Genomic DNA, 26029 nt, shown 5'->3' with positions numbered 1-26029 from the left:
TTTAATAAATGATAGAATGTTTATTAAATCTTTGCATTACATGATTTCATCGTTTTGTAATAATATGCATAAAAAATGCTTTTTGATGTTTAAAAAATATATGACTTAATTATTATAATCTAATGGTATAATGTAGTAATAGACACTATTTGACTGTTTATTATTAATTTCAATGTTTATAATCTCAATAATTCAGCTGATATTTTCTTTTACACATATTTATAAAATATCTATTTTATATATCTATTTAAATATATATTTTTAATTTTTTGTAAAAATAAAAACAAACGAGCAAAACACTCAACTAAGAATGCAAATTTCATGCGTTACCCTTTTCACTGTCTTTTTAGCACTGTCGTTGGAGTTTACCTGTGGGCAGTTTCGATTTTTTTTTCTTTTTATGCCACCTTCTCTCGTGAGGAGAAAATTTCGATGGTAATAATGCGGCCGTTCCCTTTTCATGAAGTAACAAAGACGCAGTACAAGAAAGGCAGATTTGATTTTTGATACAAGAATTGACAAATACTGATTGTCCGCAATTCAAATATTATATAATAAATAAAAAATCTGAAAAATCTAATTATATGTAGTCTAGAATATTTTATTTTATTTGTGATAGAGTAAATATTAATATTAAATATTTATTGATTAATCATAATATTAATATATCAATATTCGTAATATTAAATATTTATAGCACTCTCTTATTCCTTAGTTTTTAATAACGATGAAAATCAGCTTTTAATATGAATACACGAGCAAACAAAACGTGCGACTGCTGCTAACGGAGCTGCATTGAGTCTAAAAGGAAGGTCCATAGAGGGGAGAAGGTTCACCACCAAGGAACGACGGTATAAAGGGGACCGCACACAAACCTCTTACGCATTATACGGATTGGAAAAGAGGAAAATTGTATCAACAACAGCGGTGACTCGCCGAGAGAGTATATATTCGGCAAGTATATTTCTGTCGCATTTTCCGAAATTCTCTATTCATAATTCTCAAAATAAATTTCAGTGCTTCAGTGAATATATAATACTGTTTTTTAATTTAATTTTTATCAAGATTATTTTCGCGCGAACACGCAAAGTAATTGTGAAAAGTGAACCTCGACTTTGACACGAAAGTGTTAATCTCATTGTCGTGCAGACAATACATCGTTGGTGCATCCCTTACAAAAAGTGCATTATTTTGTATAGAATTGCATTTTGTATAAAATTGTTGTAAAATAAAATAGATATAATTATATATATATAATCAATAATTATTGTATATATAATTATACATGTATATATATATATATATATATATATATATATACACACATATATAATTATATATACAATAATTATTGATTATGTATATATATATATATATATATCTATTTTATTTTACAACATTTTGTGTATATATATATATATATATATATATATATATATATATATATATATATATATATACTAATATACACATATAAGGTGCGTCTATTCAATAATCAAATTGAAGCTACATAAAATTAAATTGTAAAGGCAAAATTAATTTATTTTATCCAAAATATGTCCTTTCGACATCTATACAATGTCACTGAATGGATTGATTTCTTGGAGCACTCTTTCAGAATCGTTTCGCGCACCTTCATTGAAACCGCTTGGATCACCGAAATGCTATTATAGAAAATTTCTTTTAATGGCATTGTCAAAATAAATTTTTGAAAACAGAGACAGAATGCAAATCAGGCAAATATAACAGGTGACCAAGCACTGTGAATATTTCAAGTAACGGATCCATAAGTAGTGTTTAAATACTTGTGTAAAATATTGCGAATCGTGTCTTCAGAGGCATTTGGATTTTTCTACTAACAATTTCATACTTGCATCAATTTTCAGTTTGTACACCTTTTTAACGAGACGTCAAAGTTTTTTTCGAACGTCTCGATTCCTTGATGTCTTCAGCCTCGTCCAGACATGTGTCGTATCACCGTATCGTATCGTTGCGTTTCATCATGATATATCAATTATGAGTTAAAACTTTATTTGAAACTGTATCTGTATTTTTTGTTTAATTTTCTACCTAACACAGCTGTATCTTAAAACGTGTCCTGTTACGTTGTTAAATCGGAAAAGAATCGGGATAGAATTGGGAACGCGTCCACATTGACTGCATCACGTATCATTTCTTTGACGATGTTAATAAAATACTGACTCTGACAAAGTTAATTTTTATATCTACTTATAGAAATTCATAATCAGACATATATTTATCAGTTTTTTATATATGTAGGACGTAGGTCTATAAAAAAGTAATTATAATAAAATTAATGCATTTATTCATCTGGTATTGCATTCTAATTTTTTAAACACTAGGATGATAATTATCAAAGAAACAGGCAAAGACTAATTTGCACCAAGCCCATTTTATGAAACCAACTTTTCTGCAAAAACATTTTTCTTTTAATAATGATACTGGAAAATACATATTACATTCAAAAAAATTGTTCGATTACTGATCAGTTTTGATGCAAACTATATTGCAAATTAGTCTTGTTTTGCTTGTTTCTTCGATAATTATCATTCTAGCTTTTATAATATTACACAAAATGTAATACCAGATGAATAAATGCATTAATTTTATTATAATTACTTTTTTATAGACCTACGTCCTACATATATAAAAAACTGATAAATATATGTCTGATTATGAATTTCTATAAGTAGATATAAAAATTAACTTTGATGAAGAATTTTATTATAGTTACTTTTTTACAGATCTAAATATATAAAAAACTGATAAATATATCTGTTTACGAATAATAATTTTATAATAGCTTTTTTTGTAGATGTATACATATATATATTATATATGTATAAAATCAATAAATATATGTTTAAACTTCTATAACATATAAATTTTGTTGTCTATATGAACACATAATACATATGTCCTTATAATATTTGCACTGTCTATTTTTATTTAAAACAAAAATAAAAAAAGTTCAAGTGCATAAAACATTTTTTCTTTGACCAAAACTGTATGAAAAAGAAAAAGTTAAAAATTAACATGGGGTGTGAACGCGCAACCATACAGTTTCTAGCGCGGTGCACAGTCCACGCCGACGCTCCATGTACGCTTTACTGCAAGTGGATTAAAGCTTAATAGCTATAGTTATGTCAATACCCATACTACATTCTTACAAAATTTCGGCAAAATCGGTGACCCGAAGGGTGTACACTTCCCTCGTAAGCGGATCACGATCGTATCAATTCTGATCACTTTGATACGCAGAGACGATACGGCGTCCCGTCTACACATAGCTGATCGTAATACGATATGATGGTACGACACATATCTGAACACGGCTACATTTTTGCAAACGTCCTTAAATTTTCCAAAGCATTTAAAACTTACGTACTTATGCGATAAGCAATCATTTTAAAAAGTCTCTTTTAACATTTTGTATATTTACATCGCGTTTTATATCAATTTTTATACAATATTTGATATTTACTCTTTACTTATATTTTTGCTGACTCCTTCAATCGATATATTTCAGAATGCGTTCATCGGATGAATGAAATGTTTACATTTATAAATTTCTTTTTTATTTTTTTAAGAGACCTGATTTGAAGTTTTTTGAAAATAGTACCGCTCTTTGTTAGTTAGCACTCACAAAATTATAATTAAAAAGGAATATCTGATTAAATAGTCGTGCCTCGTGTACGTGTGTGAGTGTGTTGAAAATAGGTATTTATAAGATACATAACTCCCTTCTTTTAATAATATTGTCATAACTTTTAAAAATTGAATTAATTTTTGTACTTAATATTTTGCCTTTTATCAGCTAAACAATAATAAAATTATCAAAATGAAAACACATAAAACAGATAAAGGTAGGCAATATCTTTGAAAATTTGATTTTTTTAAACATGTATAGTATAAATTCTCTCAGATTGTTTATTATATATTTAAGATTGACCTTTTCTAAAGAATTAAATTATGTATTATAGCTACATTATATTATATGCAAAAATGAGGCATGTTTCTCTATCTAACGTCTTGCTATCGTTATTGCAAGAATATTCCGAGAATGGGTTTTATTTATTATCATATAAAAACTCTGCTTCTAATTTGTCTCCTCTGTCAGCGATACTTAGTTAACAACATTATCATCATAACCCATTAATATTATCATTACAACGCATTATCATTATAAACTGATATGGATATTTTGAGTGCTTTAACAAGTGATATAACTGCGAGATAGCATTATAAATTATTGTTGAATAATAGGATCAATAAAAAACAGAGTTTTTACAACAAATTTAGTACAATTATTATATAGCGTAAATCAAAGGAATTTAACAATTTTTAAAATAACATAAAAAAATAAAATATATTTTAAATATTTATTTCTTCTCACAGGATATTGAATGCCATTTAAGTATATTATTTGATTTTCATTTTTTTAATTTTAAATAAAATTTTTCACATTTATCAAATGTTCTCTGTATTTACATCTTACATTGTTTTAGTTTACCACGTATATTCGCATCGCTATTTGAATCGAGTTGTCTGATATATCTGTAATTTTTTCTTCTTTATTTAATAACATGATAAATATACTTATGTTATGAAAAAATTATGTTTATACCAGATAACCTGATGCAAATAGCGATGTTAACCTGTGTTAAGATAATAGACTTAGAGCAATGTAGGATAAATGTACAGGGCATTTGATATTTGAAATGTGAAAACTTTTTTAAATTTAGAAAAATAAGATCAATAATATACTCAAATGGCATTTTATATCTTATTGTTATCTGATGCGAAATATTTAAGTTATATTCCATTTTTTAAATTTTATTTCCGTATTTTTTATTTTATTTTGAAAAATTGTCAGGTTCTTTTGATTTACTCTACATATTAAATTACTAAGAGAAAGAATGTATTATAATCTCTGGTAATGTACTTATTTGTATATCTTTATTATTCTAGTGCTGAAAAGAATATATGACGGAATTTTATACTATTAATATTGTGTGTACAAATATGCTGCATCTCTCTGTGTGTATACATATGATTTGCAACATAATTTTCTATGAATTCCTTGTATATATAGAATAATGTATTATTGTTTTTTTGATTACGCATGTTACACAATAAAATAACTTCTTTCATTACAGCTCTTTCTTAAGCTAAATAGTTTTCAGGATAAAATTATCGGAGTTCGAAGGTTTATTCAAAGATAAACGATAATAACGGGAAGTAACAAATCATGATAATTAAATATCATATGAAATTTATTTTGATATGATATGCAGTCAAAGATCAATTTTTCTCTAACAGTAAAATCTGACAGCAAAAAAGATAGTGTAATAATATCAGAATATTAAGTAGATTTTGTGTAAAATATAAATGTACATGTATCATGCAATCGGATATAAAACGATTATGTGATATATATATATACATATATATATATATATATATATATATATATATATATATTGATTACGTTAGGATTTCTTTATTCATAAAAATATTAGTTAAACATCCGTCACGAGTTCAAATATTTGATTGTGAATTTAGCGTAACTGATATGATTAAAATTGCATTTTTAAAGGCAAGAATCCGCTATAATCAAATATTTGTAATATGTTGGTATCAATAATTACATAATATTATTTTATAAAATCTGTGAAATTAAAATATTAAATATTTTATAATATATTTTATAATAATTTTTTTACACCTTTATAAAATTACAAACATAATTTTAAGTTGTAATTGGATTTTAATGTTTATTTTGCCGAGTTTGTTTTACATATGATTATTATAAATGTTCTAAAACATTTATAAGATTGTGAATATTATTATAAAAATAAAAAAAGAAAATACAATATGCTATAAACTAAAGTATAAATACTTTTATATATAAAGTTATTAAGCAATTTATTAATAAAAAATACATGTTGCACATATGTTACGTTAAAACATAAATATGATCATGACATAAGCATAAACATGATAGCATTACAGAATTATTAAATCGCGTAGACTATCTATAACAAGATAACAACATTAGACATAATAAATATTTATTTATTTTTAATGAGATTATAAACTTTATATGATGTTTATTTTAGAAATTAAAATTCAATCTGTCGCGTAAAGTTTAGTCTGAATCTGAACTTTCTCTGTTTTGAATCATGAAATTCAAGATATGTTATATATATATATTAATAAATCTAAATCTTCTAGTATTTTTATTTTTTTATCGAGCATCTTTTCATATCTCTACTTGTTGTTAGTGATAAGAGTGATCGTCTGATTTCTATATTCTATAAATATTCATATACACAATTATTATATTTAGTACTGATTATAAATCTATGCAGAGACAAAGAGAGAGAGAGAGAGAGAGAGAGAGATTCTCTATATAGTTCATAAACATATAATTTCTAGATTTATGCGATCACGATAAAATTAATGACATTTAATTATAGTGATAAATTTTTTTATATACATATTCATTTACGTAAACTTGATGTTATAGCCGCTCTCAAAAGCTAAGCATTCTTTCTAACTTTGACTATATATAATATATAACATACAAGTCAGCATTTTGACATAGTTTTTGTCATGCTAATATACTTTAAACATCTTTATATGTGACTAGCAATATGAGTATATTTTTTAGAAATATTTCTTTATTAATAGATTCAAGATAAAATAATAGAAACGGGAAAAGAAAGGCTCGAAAAGTGAAGTGCAGACTATAAGAGCGTGAATAAAAACACAAGCTTTTTACGAAAAGAAAGCAAATTTATTCAATTTAAACATTTCGGTCCATTTTTTGAACCATCTTCAGAATAGAAAGAGTTATAAATACCGCATATCGCTCTTAACAGTGCGCAACATGTGATAGGTTCTCCAACGACTTTCAGCTATAAAAACCAAATTATAAAGTGGATATTTAAATACGCCTCCTCTCCCTCCCCGCAATATAGCCTTATAATAGCGAAAGTGAATTAAAAAGAAAAGAACCATGATAAAGATCTATCACAAATACCGATTCCGCGAAACGATTACGATAATGCGTATATACAATCGTCACGCAACGTGTTGGACATACAAGTGAAGACAAGGTCGAAAACCGTCTATTAGTCATCAGTAAAAAATCTTAATAAATGTCGGAAGAGGGAAAAAAACAATTTGTAAAGAGTGGAATTTTTTATTTGTGACATGTTTTTTATAACGTATGCTTGATGTAAATGAGCATTTCGTATCTTCTTGCTGATTTAAACTATTTCTTTTGAAGTCTCTTTTTCAGAAAGAATTTTGCATCCAAGATTTCAACATTTTCTCAATCAAATTCATGATTAATCAATCTGTGATATGTGGTTGATGTGTGTTTTTTAATATGCATTTTTAAAAATCTGTTTGTTTGACTAATATGTGAGGCGTCGCAATTTTTACACGAAATTTTATACGTTACATTATTACTACACTACATTATGCCAATCGTTGTTTTTTGGTAAGATGGCTTTATGAATACGAATAAAAAAATCAATTTACTAAAAAAAATTGGACTAAAAGAATCAATTTCTTAAAAATTGATCCAAAAGAATCGTATATAATTAGTATTTATGTTTCTTATTTTAAATACATCATTTTTTCTTATTATATTCTTTATAAATATATTATTCTATATTATTAATTTCTTTATAAATATATTCTATATTCTAATATATTATATTCTTTACAAATATATTATAAATATATTCTTATTTTAAATATATTATTTCTTCCTATTATATTTATTATATTTAAAGTTAATTAGCCGTACTTATATATGGAAGGATGATTTAATCAATAGTAATTTTAAAATTACTGAAAATTTATTGAACAAAAATGAAAATTTGATAGGTAATTTAAAACTAAAATAGCAGAGAAGTCTTTTATCACAATAATTTAAAATGGTCAATTTTTTTTTTACTTTTTTCATCAAATTTATTGCATTCTTTATTCATGCAGTGATATTTCAAAATAAGCTTTTTATTTAACTATAATTATTAACTATTGAGCCAACTAATGAGCCAATTTTAACTATATGTTCACAAAAAATAATATTTATTCTTGTTCTAAATTACAACATAAACGTTTCGGCTGTACGCAGCCTTCTTCAGTAGATTCTGAACGCAAAAACAAATACAAAGACTACAATCAGATCCTTATTTTTAGACCCCGCATCAGTACATATAATGGAGCCTTTTGAGCATTCATGGTCGATTTTTTACCATGAGCAAAATATGAGCGAGCTTAATTAAAATCTATGTCGATAAACATGTGATTAAGGTTCTTTAACAATTTTTTGGCTATATAAGAATAATTGTTAGAACGTCGCTCATCCAACATAAAATACTTTTTATTTAATTAACTAGATTTAAAACATAAAAAAATTAAATGTTAATAATCTTCTCTTTAAAAAATTGTAATTTTTTTCTTGATAGGATTCCTTATTTGGTGCATGTAACTAGCGATTAAAATGATTAATCAATCACAAGTTAATTTATCTTTGTCTACACGGTAAAAAACATTTTGTATTTTTGTTGAAATTTTCTCGTGTAGAAATTTTTGTATTAAATTTTTAACATACTCTTATGTTAATATAATATACTGTCGTTATGTTATTTTAACTTTTCTGCATTGAGTTAATATTCACCGTTTCTAAGAGTTAAAACAACACAATTAACAAGTAAATCTTGCACTAATTCACATTTTTGTGTTAATTTTTTACATATTATTTGTGTTATTTGTTCACATTTATTTTTGCCTTCTGTTAAATTAACATTAAAATTAGAGTGGATAAATTGGGACACGAGAAATGTATTAAATTTAACACAAAATTTTTTACCGTGTAGGAAATCATATTGTCCATTATGTATTATCGTGACTTGTAAATATAATAACTGTAGACTGAAATAATTTTCCGTTTCTTATTGCTAATTTTTTTTTTTAATATATATACTTTAATATATAGAGCCGAAAAGATTTCGTTCGAAAAAAAGCCTAATCGATCATATATTTATTCGTTATTCATAGTTTAGTAACAACTCATCTCGTTATGACCGGTACGATTGCCGCTAATATCAATATAGAATATGTATGCATCTTTAAAAAAATATGAGATTTACTTCCCTACAAATCTTTTTTATTTATTGCCTGTTTTTTATTTACCTATTACAAATCTTTCTTAAGAATGTTCATCGACAAACTCATTTCCAAAAAAATAAATAAAAATCTTTGCTTGATAATCATTGATGAATAAACATATAAACGGATAAAAAATTGATTCTGTATTGAAAAGGTCAATTTGTACAAAAATCTAACAGAAAAAATAAAAAAAACTCGAATAAAGTGAAAAAATATATTTTTTACATATTACACAACTTTAAGTGTAATTTACGAAAAAAGTTCATTACCAAAAGTTCCGTGGATTTAGCTATATGCTTTTTAATCGACAAAGCGTATAAGAGAATAAGTCGTCATTGTTGATCGTGAACTTAAATATGAACCAGATGACGTGAATTAATGATGTTTTATACAAAAGACTGTAGGAATGTTATATACCGAACTATATGATGCTTTATGAATAACGATTATTTATGTATTCATTATCTAGTAGATTATAAGTAATGGGTATTTAATAAAAGATAATTGTAATCAACATTTCCACATGTGGATAATCTTCAATATTATAAGAAACAAGATATATAATTTGTACTTTGTATTGTACATAAGCAATAATTTGATTAAACATATTGCGTTGTGTTTATTTTAGTGCTGGTAATTATCTTTTTATTAAAAGTTTTTATTGAAAGTGTTTGTTATAAAAGGATTATAAAAATAGAGATATAAAAAAGCTGTTCAATGAAAGAAAGTAAAGGAGTTTGAACCTTCATCGTTTTCTTTTATTATGTGATTTTTTTATATCAATATAAAAGTTAAATCGTAAAAATTATGCACACTTGACAATAGAGTTTAATAATTCCTTTTTTATTTCTGATTTAAAAAACTTTAAATGATTGATAATTTGTCATTAAAATAAATAAGTATTATATAATAAATACATATAATAAATACGTATAATAAATTACATGATATTCAATATTAGATGACTATATTAAATTTAAGTATTATGTGACATTGATAAAATGCAAAAATGACTAGTTAGGTGTTCTTTTTAACCTAAATTTAAATAAACACGATATTAATATGGCTACCTTCATAATCCGATACGTATATTTACGATGCGTTTCATAACATTATTGCATTATTGCTAGAGAAGCAGAATAATAAGAAAAGATGTCCGTGAAATTTCCAAGGAAGAAAATAGAACTGTGAATGCTATGCAAATGAGCAATATGCTAATAACATCGCAAATATGAATAATATACTGACAGCAAATAATTTACGATGAATGGCGTTTAAATAAATTTACTTTATTTACTATAATTGATTGTTAGAATAAATAGTACCGCACAATATATACTTACGTATAATGAGTCAAATTAATTTATTCGAAATTTAAGGACATTTATCAAATTTACTAATTACAGTCAGATAATTTCGGAAGTTTCTTGATTAAAATAAATATTCTTGATAAAAAAAATTATTCCTTGTATACAGATCCAGGGAAAAAAACATTTTTGACTAATATATTAATAATTATTCAATTTGTTTGACATTTTGACATTCGTACTTCCTACTTATTACATAGTTTTTTGCAATTGCAAATATTGTAATATTTATTTTATAAATCTTCTATGTAAATTTATACACATAATTATTATTTTAATTTTACTTTTTATAAGAAATCATACATTAATGAAAGATATAAAAGATTATAAAATCGATCATTAAGTTGATTAAAGGCTAAGTGTCTAAGGATGTGTCAAGAACACTAATAAATGAATATCATTCTTCTGGATATAATATATATTTTTGTTGTTTTGTATAGATCTATATAATTTATTAATTATATTCTTTATTTACATAATGTAATGGTTCTACATTTGTTTCAGAATTTTTCAAAAGTCAAGGTAACAAGAAGAAAAACTTGCGATAAGAAATCGGGTCACAGCCATGAAATCTATAATCGCATTACAACAATTTAAAAGTGAGTAATTTATTTTCTACAATCTGAGGACGTGAGTTCAATCCGCATAAAATAATGAAGATAATTATGGTTATTAGAGCAATATCGGAATATTCAACATTCGTGCCTAATATTATGTGTCACAAATTGAATTATGATTTCTGCAATTTTTTTATTAATATGTATAATTTAAGATTATTATATCTTGGAAATTGGATTTAGATCGCTTTACTTAATTATACATATAATTATATAACTCTTATTGTACTCTTATTATATGTTACAGGTTATAGTTATTTGTTATTGAAGCATTGTTACGTTATATATTTTCTAAAATAAGCAATAAAGTTAATAGCAAAAATTTATTTTACATAAATATTATAAGTGTGACTCTAAATTATTATATCTTTTATTAAATCTTATATTAAATTTTATTTTGACTCGTACTTTTTACTTATTACATAGTTGTTTGCAGTTGCAGATATTGTAATATTTTTTTTATAAATCTTCTATGTAAATTTATACACACATAATTATTATTTTAATTTTACTTTTTATAAGAAATCATATATTAATGAAAGATATAAAAGATTATAAAATTGATAATTAATTTAATCAAAAGCACGTATCTAAAAACACTAATAAATGAATATCAATTTTTTATCATGAAATTACAGAGGGGGTATAGCGTCATAACGATAGTCTAATCAAATCAAAGATTTCAAACGAACGTAGTAGCCTTAATTGGCCTTATTATCTCTTATAGATAATATATAAAATTCGGGTCAAGAAAAGATTATCTGTTGGACAAATATATCCATCTTAGAGAATATGCTATATCAGTTCCTTTTTCGACATAATCGTCATCGGAAATAAAGTACTTGTTATAATGCGGCACATGCTTTTGTATGCCTTCATTAAAATATAATATTACCAAACTAGAATCTCAGCTAACTCTTATTGTTAGTGTTTCTCATTAAAACCTCGTTGCTCTCGATGCAAAATTAACTGTAGGATGGGACATAGGATATTGCACTACTCTAGAAGTCCCAAAGGGAGTTTTTAATCACCTTAAAAACCCTTGCACTAAGTGATTTTTATATGTTCATACGCATGAAAGCGTGGCTAAAAATGTAACGACTCAAGGACAATGAAAGGTTGATGAATGAAAAGTTGAGCAGTCCTAGAAGTTGGCTAACATAAGAGTTCTCTTTGGCGGCACCGTACTTTGATGAGGGCAATAAAGTACAAAAACTTGTGCCGCTTTATAATAAGTGCCTCAATTTGATTGATGATTTTGTAAAAAAAATAGTGTATATATATATATATATATATATATATATATATATAAAACTAATTTTTAATTCCTCAATACATTTTGTTTCCGTCTATTTATTTAAATTAAATCCTTTTAATATCTTTTATTTATAGAAAGATTATTATGAACAATTTTCGACATAAACATATTTAAGAATTAAGAATAGAATATCTTTATTTATTATTTTACTTATTAATCGCTTAAAAAATTCAACTTCCGTTGAAAATATGTTTTTGACATTTATTTAAAAAGATTTTATTTGGTGTTTTTTCAAGCTTTTATTTAGAATTCTGCTTAATTGCATATAATAAAAATTTTGAAGAATTCTGTATAATTTGATTTCTTTTTTACAACAATTTTTTAAATTGAAAAAATGTTTGTTGAAAAGAATTATGTGGTATAACAATTTAACATTGATAGCATTCCAAGGTTCAAGGAATATATTCTGCAGGTTTTTGAAATATAAATGAGACATCTTTTCAAATATGATTCTCTTAGAAAGATACGAGGCTTTTGCAATGCTGTACTTGTACATATGACTCTACAATAAAGAATCATTGATGATATTCATTGCTTGACTGATGAATACATCTTATTTAGCATATCTAATTTTTTCTTAAATTTGTTGACATAAAAGTAAAATATTTTGATATAAATTATATATTATATAGACTAATAATTAAAACTTTTGAGAAATTTTTTAAAACTTTTAAAAAATATATATAATAAAGCATTTATTATTTTAAAAATTACCAATATATTAATGCAGAAATAGAAAATAATTTTTCCATTCTAATTTTAGATCATTTTTGTGTTGTTATGTTATTAATTAAGAGAAATTGCGATATTTGTCTAATATTTTAGTATATCGATTAGCATGAGATTATTTTATACTCATAATGTCTTTGATAAAAGCTTGCTTAATACTTACATAAATGTTCATCATTATTTTGTCAGCATATATAAATTAATAGTTTCTGATATCTTTTTAGTAATAAATTTCCTAAAAATGAGTTGAAGAGAGATAGAGTTATAAATTATTCACGATCGTATACTGTCAATGTGTAATAAAAGAATAAAAAAATTTAAAGACATTATTCTAACATAGTGGATGAAATATTTTGTTAATAACAAAAATAATATAAAAAGAAATTTTTAATCAGTAGAACAAAATGAAAAAATAGACTTTAATTTATTATGTGTACTCAATAAATGTGCGTTTATTAGAATAACACATTAATGCTAATAATAAGTTACTGATAATAGTGCCTTATCCATTCCGAAATGGATTGGAAAAACAGATTCATCACTATACGTAATAAAATTGGTTAAACTTTTACACATATAAAATATCTCACGATAGCATAAAGTGTATATAAAGGATTCGATCCTACTTAAACACAAAACATTTTTTCTTTTTTAGAATGCATCATCTTATTTACAGTGGGCATCATATGTAGTGTTTTAACTTACGTAATTTATGTTGTGCAGCCTGCAAGCATGTTATTAGAATATGTAAGTAAATATCATTAACAGAAGATGTGCAAATATCAATACGGGAAAAATAAGTAAAATGTAAAAAATAATATGTGTAAAAAAAAAGTTTTAAATGCAAAAAAATGATTGATAAATCGATCTTATTAATTAATTGAAATAATTCTCTTTCTTTAGATTAAAATATTGTACTAATTATTTAAAAATATATATAGATACGGGTTTAATAAAAGTAATAATTATTATACACTTTATACATTCATTAAACTCCAATAATAGTTAATTTCTAGATGTTACTCTTTAAAAAAAATTAATTTTAAAAATTACTTTTTTATTATACAGTTATTATTTTAGTTATGTGTTTTTAATTCAGAAATTGATAACATATTGGAAATTTTAATGCCATGTTGATTGCACGAATAAAGACTTTAATATTGCAGATATTGATTAGCATAAAAGGCATATTTTAGCTAAAGTTATTTAATTTTTATGTAAGATTGTATAATAATAAAATTCTATGTTTGAAATTCTATAAAGTTTATATTTCAAGAAATAATTTATTATTTTTATAGAATCTACAAATGACACCGAATTCTATACTTTTCTTAATGTGGAAGAGACCACCTCTTGACATTTATTTAAACGTATACGTATTTAACATTACCAATTCAGTAGAGTTTCTAAGCGGTAAAGAGAAGCTCAAAATTCAAGAGATCGGACCATATGTCTACCAGTAAGCTCTTGTCTTCCACAATTATTATATATTTTGTTAACATAAACTATTATGTATATATACTATATATATATATATATATATATATATATAAAATTTTTGTGAATATTATTGCGAATATTATATATAAGAAATACTTCTTATAAATAATTCTTGGAGAACAACGAGTGTACATTATAAATATTTGATACAGAGAATTTCTTGAAAACGATAACATCACGTTTAACGATAATGACACCTTGACCTACATCCCCAGAAGATCGATAAAGTATGTACCCGAAATGTCAGTAGGTGATCCTACAAAAGACATGGTCAATGTCCCAAATATACCTTTTTTGGTAAGTGCAGTAAATTACAGGATTTATTATAATCGCACGTTTGCGATGTCGAAAGCGGTGACTTAATATAATGACGATAGCCTTGTAACTTTTTTTATACATTTTTTTGTACTTTTTTTTATACTTTAGGCTGTAAGCAATCGAAAATAATAATTTGATCTTTAAAACTCATTAAAACGTAATAATAATTAAGTATATAATTTGATTTTACTTATTAAACGTGTTATTTAGATACAATTAGACACTGCTTATAATGCATTGTAATTACTTCTGTACACATTTTTTTCTACCGCAGGGTGCTTCATCCGCTTTACATGATTCCGGGTTTCTAGTGAACTATCCTTTGGTACAGCTGACAAACATGTTCTCTACCAAACCAATCCTGAATATTTCGGTATATGATTATCTATGGGGTTATGAGGATTCAATAGTGGCATTAGCTAGTGGAATCGTGCCAAACTTTATTAATTTTCGAAAGTTAGGTCTTCTAGACCGGGTAAGTAAATTTACTTATTTATATCATAAATAAAATATTAAGACAAAAATGCATCATAACTAAACCGCAACTAAAACGTTATTGAATAAATTGATCTTTAAATTACATAAGAAATACAATTTGAATAATTAAAGAGATATTTTTGCAAATTCTGATCGTATAGTCAGCTGCACAGTCAGCTGAAATACCTGTTACCTGAAAATATTCATTTTAGTGACGTAAAACTATTTTTTATTCTACTACTAAATATATACAACTTGAATGATTAAAGAGGTATTTTTGCAAATTCTGATCGTATAGTGCATGGTCAGCTAAAATATCTGTCAACGGAAAACATCTGTTTTAACGACGTAAAATTATGTTTTAGTCTACTGCTAAATATATATTGCAATTTACACACACACACATATATATATATATATATATATATATATGTATTAAAATTTATAGATTGTTTTTTTATATTTATACATTGTGTTTAAATATTTATTAATGTATATATACAGATTACATAAAGATAATATTTTTTTGCGTTAATAAATATTTTATCCACACAAGTATTTTTTTATGATTTAAGTATTGATAGTTTCCAAGCATAGTTCTTTTATTTAAATACTGGAAAGTCTAATAATTTAAAACAAAAATACACTTTAATGTACATTTATTGTACATATACACAGTAAAAATTTATTTTGCATTTTAAATACAGTTTAATTAAAGCATGAACAATCAATAAATTTATTAGCAACTTAGTTTTTATTGACGAAATTAATTATAGATGTATAAAAATGTGGTGCTATTAAGACTGAACACAAAAATTATTAAATTTCGTCGGTATGTTTATTTTCATTGATTGTATTTAAAGGTGTATCTTGGCTATACATATTTTACAGCTTAAAACTGAAAAAAATGTGATGAGAAGAATGTCAAGGTAAAATCTATGCAAAAGCGAAAGGTTTTAGTTAATCGTATCATATAAACGGTGGTACTATTTGAGATTACAAAATAGCGAGCAAACTGGTTAGATACATTTTTATAGAATACACTTTCGATCGTGCACAAAATGTATTATATCAATTGCTATTTGCAATTATGTCTAATTTTTGAAAGAAAAATACTGAAATAGTAATCGAATCAATTTTTTGATCAACTTATAATTAATTATTCTTAAATATCATAAGAACATTAAGAGAAATAAAAATACATCAGTTATTTTAAATATGTTTAAATTAGCTTTTGCTAATAAATAATGTATAGGTGTTTCATAAATTTTAATTAAAAGAACGAGTATTCTAACAAATAATGCAATTTTCAGCATTTATCCTTACGAGGAAAACTGATATAATGATTTTAGTAATAAAAAGCTGTTTACATTTTTTATTCATTAACTATTATTACAATTATCAAATGCTCCAAGCAATCTCATTTTAAAATTACATATCTTATATTTTTGTAATATACAATAATTTTGCATAAATTTAGTTTTAGACGTTTGTCGTATTAATTGGATATTTCAAAGAAACTCGTCTACTTACGTCATTGCAATAATTTATTTCGACTGACACAGTAAAGGAAAACAAATAGAAAAAGTTATTAATCATCGATGTTTGGTACATCGTTGTGTGGTACATACATATTAAAATAGACTATTCATAATTATACGTATTGGCAAAAAAATTTGACTCTCGAACCTAGAAAGAAACCGGTTTCTCTTTGTATGAGTGAGTCTTTCTAAACAATTTCATTGTAAAGCTTTTTTTTGAGGATTTTTTATATCCAGATCACAGAAATGTTGAGTTCGAAATTAAAAGATGTTTGCTCGTCTAATTGAATAAAATTTCTACTTTTATATACATATGTATAAAGTCAAACTTATGTGTGCATATATTGACGTAAGCGTTCGTGTAATTCTGTTTTATACGAACAATTAGAAAATAACTATATATATTATAATATTTAATTAAAATATGTTTATACATATTTAATCTATATTATCGAATTAAATATTAATTTTATAACATTATTTTTATAATATTATTTCTTTAATATAAAAAAAAATTATTCAAAACTTATTTCAATTACATTAAGATTAATTTATCTTTATTATTTTAATTCCATCCTTGCAAAATCTTAATAATGTGTCCTATTGCATACATTTTTATCTATTTTTTTTATAAACAGTATTTTATAAAAATTATGATAAAGAATAGATGATTTGAAAAATGTTTTCCAATTTCTATTTTTAAGATTAAATATAATAGATATAATTTTATAATCTCAAATCTAATCGAGATTATATAATAATGCAAAAGAGCAAGTAAAATAGTGTCATATTAGACTCGAATGTTGAACTGCTGTCGCTTTTCGCAATTATTGCGAGTCGCTGATCCTTTCACTATTTATACTTGCTCGTTTCAGGGTTCACGAGGTTAGTGTTAACGACTTTTTAGCACTATACGGTTTCAAAGGACATGACGCACCTTTCTCTCGTTGCATTAATAATTCAAATAGTGCAGTGTTTTAGTGTTTAAAAACATTATTGCTTTTTTTATAAGTACGGAGTTTTTTACACACAGAAATTGATTCCAGAATACATATATATATATATATATTATAATGATATCTCATAGTAACAGTAATGAAAAAAAAATAGATTTATAAGTTGCTTCAATATACATAAAAAATTTGACATATAAAAGATTATTATAATTTCATTGTGTTCATAGTTTTTATGTTATACATTCTCAATTTATCAAATTTGATTTTTTATTTCATTATTTTATAATATTTTATTCACTCTAAAAAGAATTGAATTAGCAACAGTCTCATGTGCAGAAAAAATTATTACATTTGACAATCATAAAAGACATTAATTAAATAAAAATTCAACATTTCAAAATAAATAATTTGAAAAATTTTATAGTCTTTATATTTAATCACTGAATTGTTATGCTATTGATTTCTATTCAAGATACTGAGATAGAAATTCAAGATGCATGCGTAATAATTGCTTTAATAATTTGCCAGTTTAAAATATTGAGTGTATATGTATTTTACATCTTTGATATTATTTATTAAAATATAAATAAATTATAAATATTATAACATTAAAATAAAACTAAAAATAAAATAAAAATATAATTTGCTAATTATATATGTTTGTATGTTTATCTGTGATATGTGTATATGAGGGAGTACCTTAAAATAAATGAAATCTATGTATAAAAAATTAACATTTTAGTAAAAAATTAATGGCTTTTATTACTCTCGAACTAGTCTGCATTTATGCAACAATTTTAACATGATTTTAACCACCGGAAGCTCTGCTGGAAGGTATTATATACATATAATATTAATATATAATATTAATTAATTCAGTTTAATATTCAACTTGTTCATACAAATAATAAGAAATAAACTTATGTCAGAATAGTTATCAGTAATAAATAAAAATTACTTAAAAGTAAAAAAGTAATATCTATTATATTTTTATTATTATGTATACTATTGCAATAATACTTATTTAAAATAATTAGTAAACAAGCTCAATTATTTGTTCAAAATTGATTTTTACTTTTTTAACATTGTAATCTAATTGTTGTCTTATTTTATTAGAGAATCTGAAATTGTATAAAAGTAAATTATTTTACAGTAATTTATTATAACAAAAATGCATATGAGGCCCCTATAGTACATCCTATTATACATAATATTACATGTCTAATGGTGCAGAATTAAATAAATAAATAATTTTTAATGATAATGATAAAACACACAGATAAATCAAATTAATTATAAAAGAAAAAGATGCATTGTGTACTCTCAACAGGTCTTTGAATGTAAAATTTGTATAAAATAAAAAAATTAATATAAATTTATTGAAACTAACATGTATATCTTGTTATATATTTAGATGTACGATGAAGGAGAGAATATCGTGACGATAAATCTTCGCAAGAATACTAATATGACGGACGAAAAAGGACGATATCTTAGCATCGAAAAGTACAATGGCAGCCCCGGATTAGCGCATTGGGGATATGTTGAAACAGAAGGCAATGAAACTCGAGAAGAGTACGTAATTTTAATGGTCTCTACGAAAAATATGCATTTTTTTCTCTAGGCAGATAACAGCAAATTCCATTTGATACATTCTACGTTGCATCGTCCGGGTAAAGTTTTATATTGTGTTAAACGAGTTACATACATACAAAAATAGAATATAAAACAAAGATAATACCGTATCATTCCGTTAAAAGGTGTTAAGAGGAATTCCCACGAGTATAAAAATCCACAGAGATTTTTATTCAAAATCAAACAACGTTATGTTAAGGCGTCTTTGATTGTGTAAAATGTAAACGACTAATGCACACATACACAAGTGATAGCGCAAAGATCAACAAAATTATTCCGATTCGTAATATTATTCCAAGAAATATTAAAATCTCGATGTATTCGATGAAAACTACTGCGCATTTTCACAACATTTTTACAATTTATACAATTTCTTCTTTAGAATTTTTCATGGAAATTGAAAAGATTCGTATGTACTTATTCTTCTCTATCTTTATAATGAGGCACTTGAAAAAATAATGTAACAGATCAAATTTAATTTCAGTACATACATATATTTTACAAAATACTTTAAAATTTGAAAGGATATTGTATATTAATAACGTATTAATTAAAAAAGAGAGAGAATAATTTGAAAAGAGTAGATTAGATATAGATTTTATAATCAAATATATTTTTATTTTATTTTAATAAATATGATGGTGATGCTAATTGTCACCTTAAGTTTATCTTGTTAGTATCAAAATATTTATATTAGAGGAAACCAGTACATATATATATACTGAGACATTTCTTGCTTAATTAATTCTTCAATATAGAAACAAACTAAGTTAAAGATAATTTTTTTGTTTACATACTAAAGATTTGTCTCTTTGTAATTCTTGAAGAGATTGGAAATGTGTATTATGTAATATAAAATTTTAAAACGCAATAATCACTATATATCAGTCGTCTTCACTATATCCCATAGATACATATAGGGACAGCCTTAATTTTTAATAAATACGAATATATTGAGGATACTGGGATATTGAGAGCAATTTATGAAATTTTTGAACATTATATACTAAAAACTTTTAAAACAATACATAGAAAATTTATTTTATTTTTAATAAAAAGTAAAAATAATATTGTTGAAATATCCATAAAAAATAACATATAATATATAATATATTTGAGTTCACTAAAACATATTACATGTGATCTACTTTAATTTATTGATACAAAAAATATTTAGATAATCTGGCAAGCCTTTTTGAGATTATTCTAGTTGTCCTTCCATGTATCATTATGACATTTTTATTTTAAATTGTGTTAACATATTTTAGATTAAAAGATATATTAAATGTTACATACTATTTAAGAAAGTAAATGAATAATATAAATAACCTACCTTTTATAAAATATAATTTATTACTGTGTGAAATCTCAGGGAGCAAACAAAGAAGAAAAAATTTTCCACTTTTATAGCACAAAATTGATCTTAGCTTATAAAGTAGCATATCTTCTGATATCTGTCATTGCATGCAATGGATAAATTAAAATAGAAATTTACTTCTGTTAAGATCATTTATAAATTTATTTCTAAATAGCAGATAATGCTAATTTTCCAATATGTATCGGTTTCCCTTATATTGATAAGTCAATACATCCAGCCAAATGTTATAATGTGAAATAATTATTTAATGATGATTATTTAATATTTTTATTTTTTTTATTAGAGTTTAATGAAGTAACTTCAGCGTTAATTTTTTTCGTTTTAGGAATTCAATTTGTAACACAATTCAAGGTGCTTCGGAAGGTATTATATTTCCACCATACATAGATAAGCGCGCTATTTTTAGAGTCTTCAGGAAAGCATTTTGTCGAACGCTACCGGTTGAATTCAAGGAAGAAATTTTCACAGAAAGTGGTCTGTCAGGATATCTCTACGCTCTCACAGAAGACTTTGCTTATCCGCCTGATCAGAATCCGGACAACGAATGCTATTGCCGCAAGATGAAGACTTGTATGAAAAAAGGGCTGTCTAATATAACACCTTGTTACTACAGTACGTATCCTATCAAACTAACAATAAGGTATAGACAATAAACTTGAAATGTTATATGACATGGTTGAACATATCAGTATTTTTCTCCCATTCTCTTCATCATAATTTAATCATAATCAAATATAAAAATATGCATTTTTTATAATATACATTGAATAAAACTCATTGAAAAAATATGAAAATAATTTAGAATTAAAAAAGATATATGTGTGGAAAAATATTTTAAATCTTAAAATATTAATAAAAGAATTATATGTGAATTATATAAAATTATGTTTTTAGTGTAATTAAAATTAAATATATATAATCGATTATTTTTATGTAATCCTTTTGAGCATACATTTATAGTTAGAATTAATCAACAGACTGCCAATATTGACAACATATCCAATAAAAGAAAATTTAGAGACACACAGCGGAACAGATGTGATTTTCTTTATAATAACACAATTATATATATATATATATATATATATATATATATTTTTTTTTTTATTTTATTATCTATTTTATTATAATTTTATGTTTTTCATCTCAATAATCCAATTTATCTTATGCAAATGATTTTATCAACACACATCCTACACACACGCACACATACAAAAGTAAAGTATATTCATTAAAAATTGCAATGGTTTAAACTTGTTTATTTATGATTATTTTTATTATGTCCTTTGCATATTTATTAATACTTATTAATTTTAGATTATTATTTTAATGTCTATTTAACAATATAAAGTCAATGCATACGTACATACATGTAATATACATGTACATATTATGATAAGGTATCGTTGAAACAGTGATTAATTTTAATTATCATCACATTACATACATTCTATTGTATCATTACTATAAAGACGTCAATTTATGTAGCGACCTTTCCTCTGGTCATTTGCCTTGGATTTGCAGTAAATTGTTTGATATTTCATCTCAATATAGATAGCTATAAGCATACACTTATTAATCATTCTGAGATACAATATAAAAAAAAATGACTTATTCAAAAAAATATCTTGATTCTTTTTTTTTTTTAGATATTCCGACGGCAATATCTCTTCCACATTTTCTTGATGCTGATCCGAGTTTGCTGGAGGATATAGAAGGTCTTAAACCGGATCGAAAGAAGCATGAATCTTTTGCAATAATACAAGAAGTAAATAATAGTTATTAATATTTGAAAAACAAAGTATTACTTAAGATATGTTATCAAATTATAAAATTAAGAAATTATTTTAATATAATTTTTTGTATTAATTAAAAAAAAAACATTAAAATTAAAAAAAGAAGATCTTAGCAAAAATTCAAAATTTAATAAACACTTTTAGAATATCTTTATCGAGAGTAAATATTGAAGATTACGTTTACAAGTTATAACATAAGCTCATAATATTCATTAGTTAACCACGTTTTTTGTAATTAAGATTGAATAAGTCTTACGTACAGATTATTCAATCGCGTGACAACATTCCTCAGAATTATGCATACAAAGAACACGCTCGAGAGCTATTTATTAGTTACTCAATACTATTTCAATCTTATCTAACACCGGTAATCGACTGTGTAATAATCTGGATGGTGCGCACACATGAATATAAAGCTATTAATTCAAAGACTTTCCCTAAGATAATTAGACTTTAATTGCAACGTATTTTAAATTTTTGTGATGTCGAATACTTTCTCATAAACTTTATTAACAGTACTCAAAGAATATTTTTATAAATAACAGAAATGAAAATCTCTTCTATTTCCAATATACGATTTAAGAAATAATTTTTTCAATGTGACAATTTTTGTAAATAGAAATAAAAAAAAATTTCTTTTGTAATTAAAGTGAAAAATAATAAAGATAAATTGTTTAGTTAAATCTAAAATTTTATATTCAGATTTTCTTTATTTAGAAATATGAATGCAAACTTTTGAACTTAATTTTTGTGATGTTACTTTTGCAGACAATTGGCATACCCATATATGTGCACTCAAGGATGCAGACGAATTTGATAATGCATCCGACACATTACAACTCTAAGATTACAGTTTTCAATGGTCTCACGTTGCCTTTAATTTGGTCCGATATGGTGAGTAGTCTGCGTGGTTTCGCAATCCTACAAAACTCCCGTTTTCCTGTGAAGATTATGAAGCGGATTATATATCTATCCACTTTCTCTAATCCGCTTCTTTTATTGTATATCTGTTAGTCGCGGTGTATTGAACAACATTATCGTTACTATAAAAAAATGTTGCATAACATCAAGCACACGTGCATTAATAAAAATAATTACGAAATCATTGATTGTTCAGTATAAAGCAAGATTTTTTTATTTTGATCGTTTAATTTCATAATGTTAAACAGAGAGTCTTGACTGATGGTGAGATATATATGATGCAAGAATTTATACTAATTTTTGTGTTACGTATATGTTCATAAATTTAAATTATATAATTAATATAACTTATCTTTATTTTTATTGTTATTATATAATTTTTAATTTTATTAATATCAATCTTTTTTTATTTAACTATAATTTAAATATTCAAAATGTCTAAGTCTTAAATCTTTCCTTTTTTCATATACAAATATATATATAATTTATCCCCTCCTCGCACTCTACGTATACATAATATGTGTACATGTATATATGAATGTGTTATGTTTATGATTTAAAAAAATATATTAACAGTATATATGATACAGTATTATTTGTCTTTATTGTATGCAAATCATGTAACAAATGTAAATCTTTTCCTTTCAGTATATTCCGTCTTTGTCAAGTGAAATACAGATTTTATTAAAAATAATACTAAATATACTACCAGTCATACAAACGGTGTTGATATACCTGCTTGGTATCATCGGGATAATAACGATAATGCTATCGTTGACATTTACTTTACGGATACTCAATAAGAAAAAACAGGAGCAAGAACAGGAAGCCATCAAAAGTCTTGATAATCCCGACTTGAGAATACCTTTGTGCAACGGTCAATATACTTCGATAAATATTTTGCCAGTGATCAAGAAAATTACATCAAAGTCCGATTTGTTTACAGTGGAACCCCCGTATTCTTAATAGCTCTTAATTTACAATTTTGTATTATTTAAATTGTATCTTTAACATATTGTTGCTTGTTTATTTACGGTTGTCAACTGACAAGGACTGAGGAAAACTGACAGTGAAATAGACTGAAAATAAATGTTAAGAGATTGGTTCTGACGAATTAAGAATACTTGTGATTGTATAGTTAATAGAAGACCATAACAAAATGTTTTTGCGTGTGCAATCAAGTATTATATAATAAAAATGCAAAAGAATTACGATTTTTTTACGTATTATTTAACTTCAAGCAATTAGTTTGGAATGAAACCAACTGATAGAATCTTTTTATCTTTTGTGTAATCTATAATATTATAGTATTGTAACGACACGAGATTGCATATGTGGTAATTGTTAATGTCATAGCACGACAAAGATTTATATATATGTATATGAATAGTATATTTATCTATATATATATATATATATATATAGATAAATATATATATATATATATATATATAGATAAATATACTATTCATATACATATATACAGATGATATATTAATTTTCGATAATTACGCGCACACAAAATGTAAGAAATAATATTTTATTTTTATAATAATTATATTATAACTATGACTAAATGTAGTATATAGTATGTATAGTACTGTAAGGATAGATAAAAGTTTGGCTGTTTTTATCGTACAAATTTTTGATTAATTGCACTTTATATTCAATAAAATAATTATGCAAGTGGTAAATTGCACTTTATACTCAGTAAAATAATTATCCAAGTGTTGTAATAAATATATCAATTGGACATGGAATTAAAAGCTTGAAATTATGTATGTACAAGATATAATGTTAGATGGCATGCAAAATTTCTAATAATATATTTCGTTTATGGAAATATGATAAAATTTTAAATAATGTACACACACACACAGAAATAATGATAAAATTTTGAATAATGTATAAAAATAATAAATTATTAATATAAGTTTTGAATTATTATAATTTAGTTTATACACTCAGAATATGTAAATTTTTGTTATATAAATATAAAATATTGTATAATTATTATTATATTAATATAAAAAATTGTGCATATCATTATTTTTTGCAAATTATAAATACAATAATTAACTATATGTTAATTTTATAATTTTAAAATAAGATAGATAATTTTAAATACTGTATTTTAAATATTTTTAAATACTGTATTTTAAAAACTTTATAAAAATAGAATTTTTTCTTTTTAATATTAATATTAATATTATAGAGATATATAGTATCTCACACAAATAGATCAAAAAGAATTAAATTTCGC

The 26029-nt window shown here is 24.4% G+C and overlaps 1 protein-coding gene across 1 annotated transcript; it reads left to right on the top strand.

Moving 5' to 3' along the window:
* Positions 1-851: 851 nt before the first annotated feature.
* On the top strand, positions 852-25147 carry LOC140671054 (scavenger receptor class B member 1). The gene is made up of 11 exons (XM_072902079.1): positions 852-954; positions 11085-11179; positions 13900-13991; positions 14543-14703; positions 14897-15041; positions 15337-15537; positions 19451-19611; positions 21375-21661; positions 22699-22817; positions 23614-23739; positions 24415-25147. Exons 2-11 carry the CDS (start codon positions 11146-11148, stop codon positions 24730-24732), a joined length of 1644 nt encoding a protein of 547 aa, XP_072758180.1. The 5' UTR covers positions 852-954; positions 11085-11145; the 3' UTR covers positions 24733-25147.
* The last annotated feature ends 882 nt before the right edge of the window (positions 25148-26029 follow it).

The sequence above is a fragment of the Anoplolepis gracilipes genome, chromosome 11, assembly GCF_047496725.1.
Source record: "Anoplolepis gracilipes chromosome 11, ASM4749672v1, whole genome shotgun sequence".
Classification (NCBI taxonomy): domain Eukaryota; kingdom Metazoa; phylum Arthropoda; class Insecta; order Hymenoptera; family Formicidae; genus Anoplolepis; species Anoplolepis gracilipes.
This window is presented reverse-complemented; position numbering and strand designations above follow the sequence as displayed.

What these genes read in the sequence shown, in the direction of transcription:
- LOC140671054 (XM_072902079.1), top strand. Translation starts at nt 11,146, where the DNA reads ATGAAATCTATAATCGCATTACAACAATTTAAAA. An exon ending in CTTTTGCAATAATACAAGAA is followed by an intron (nt 22,818 to 23,613) that starts GTAAATAATAGT and finishes TTACTTTTGCAG; the next exon opens with ACAATTGGCATACCCATATA. An exon ending in CTTTAATTTGGTCCGATATG is followed by an intron (nt 23,740 to 24,414) that starts GTGAGTAGTCTG and finishes TTTTCCTTTCAG; the next exon opens with TATATTCCGTCTTTGTCAAG.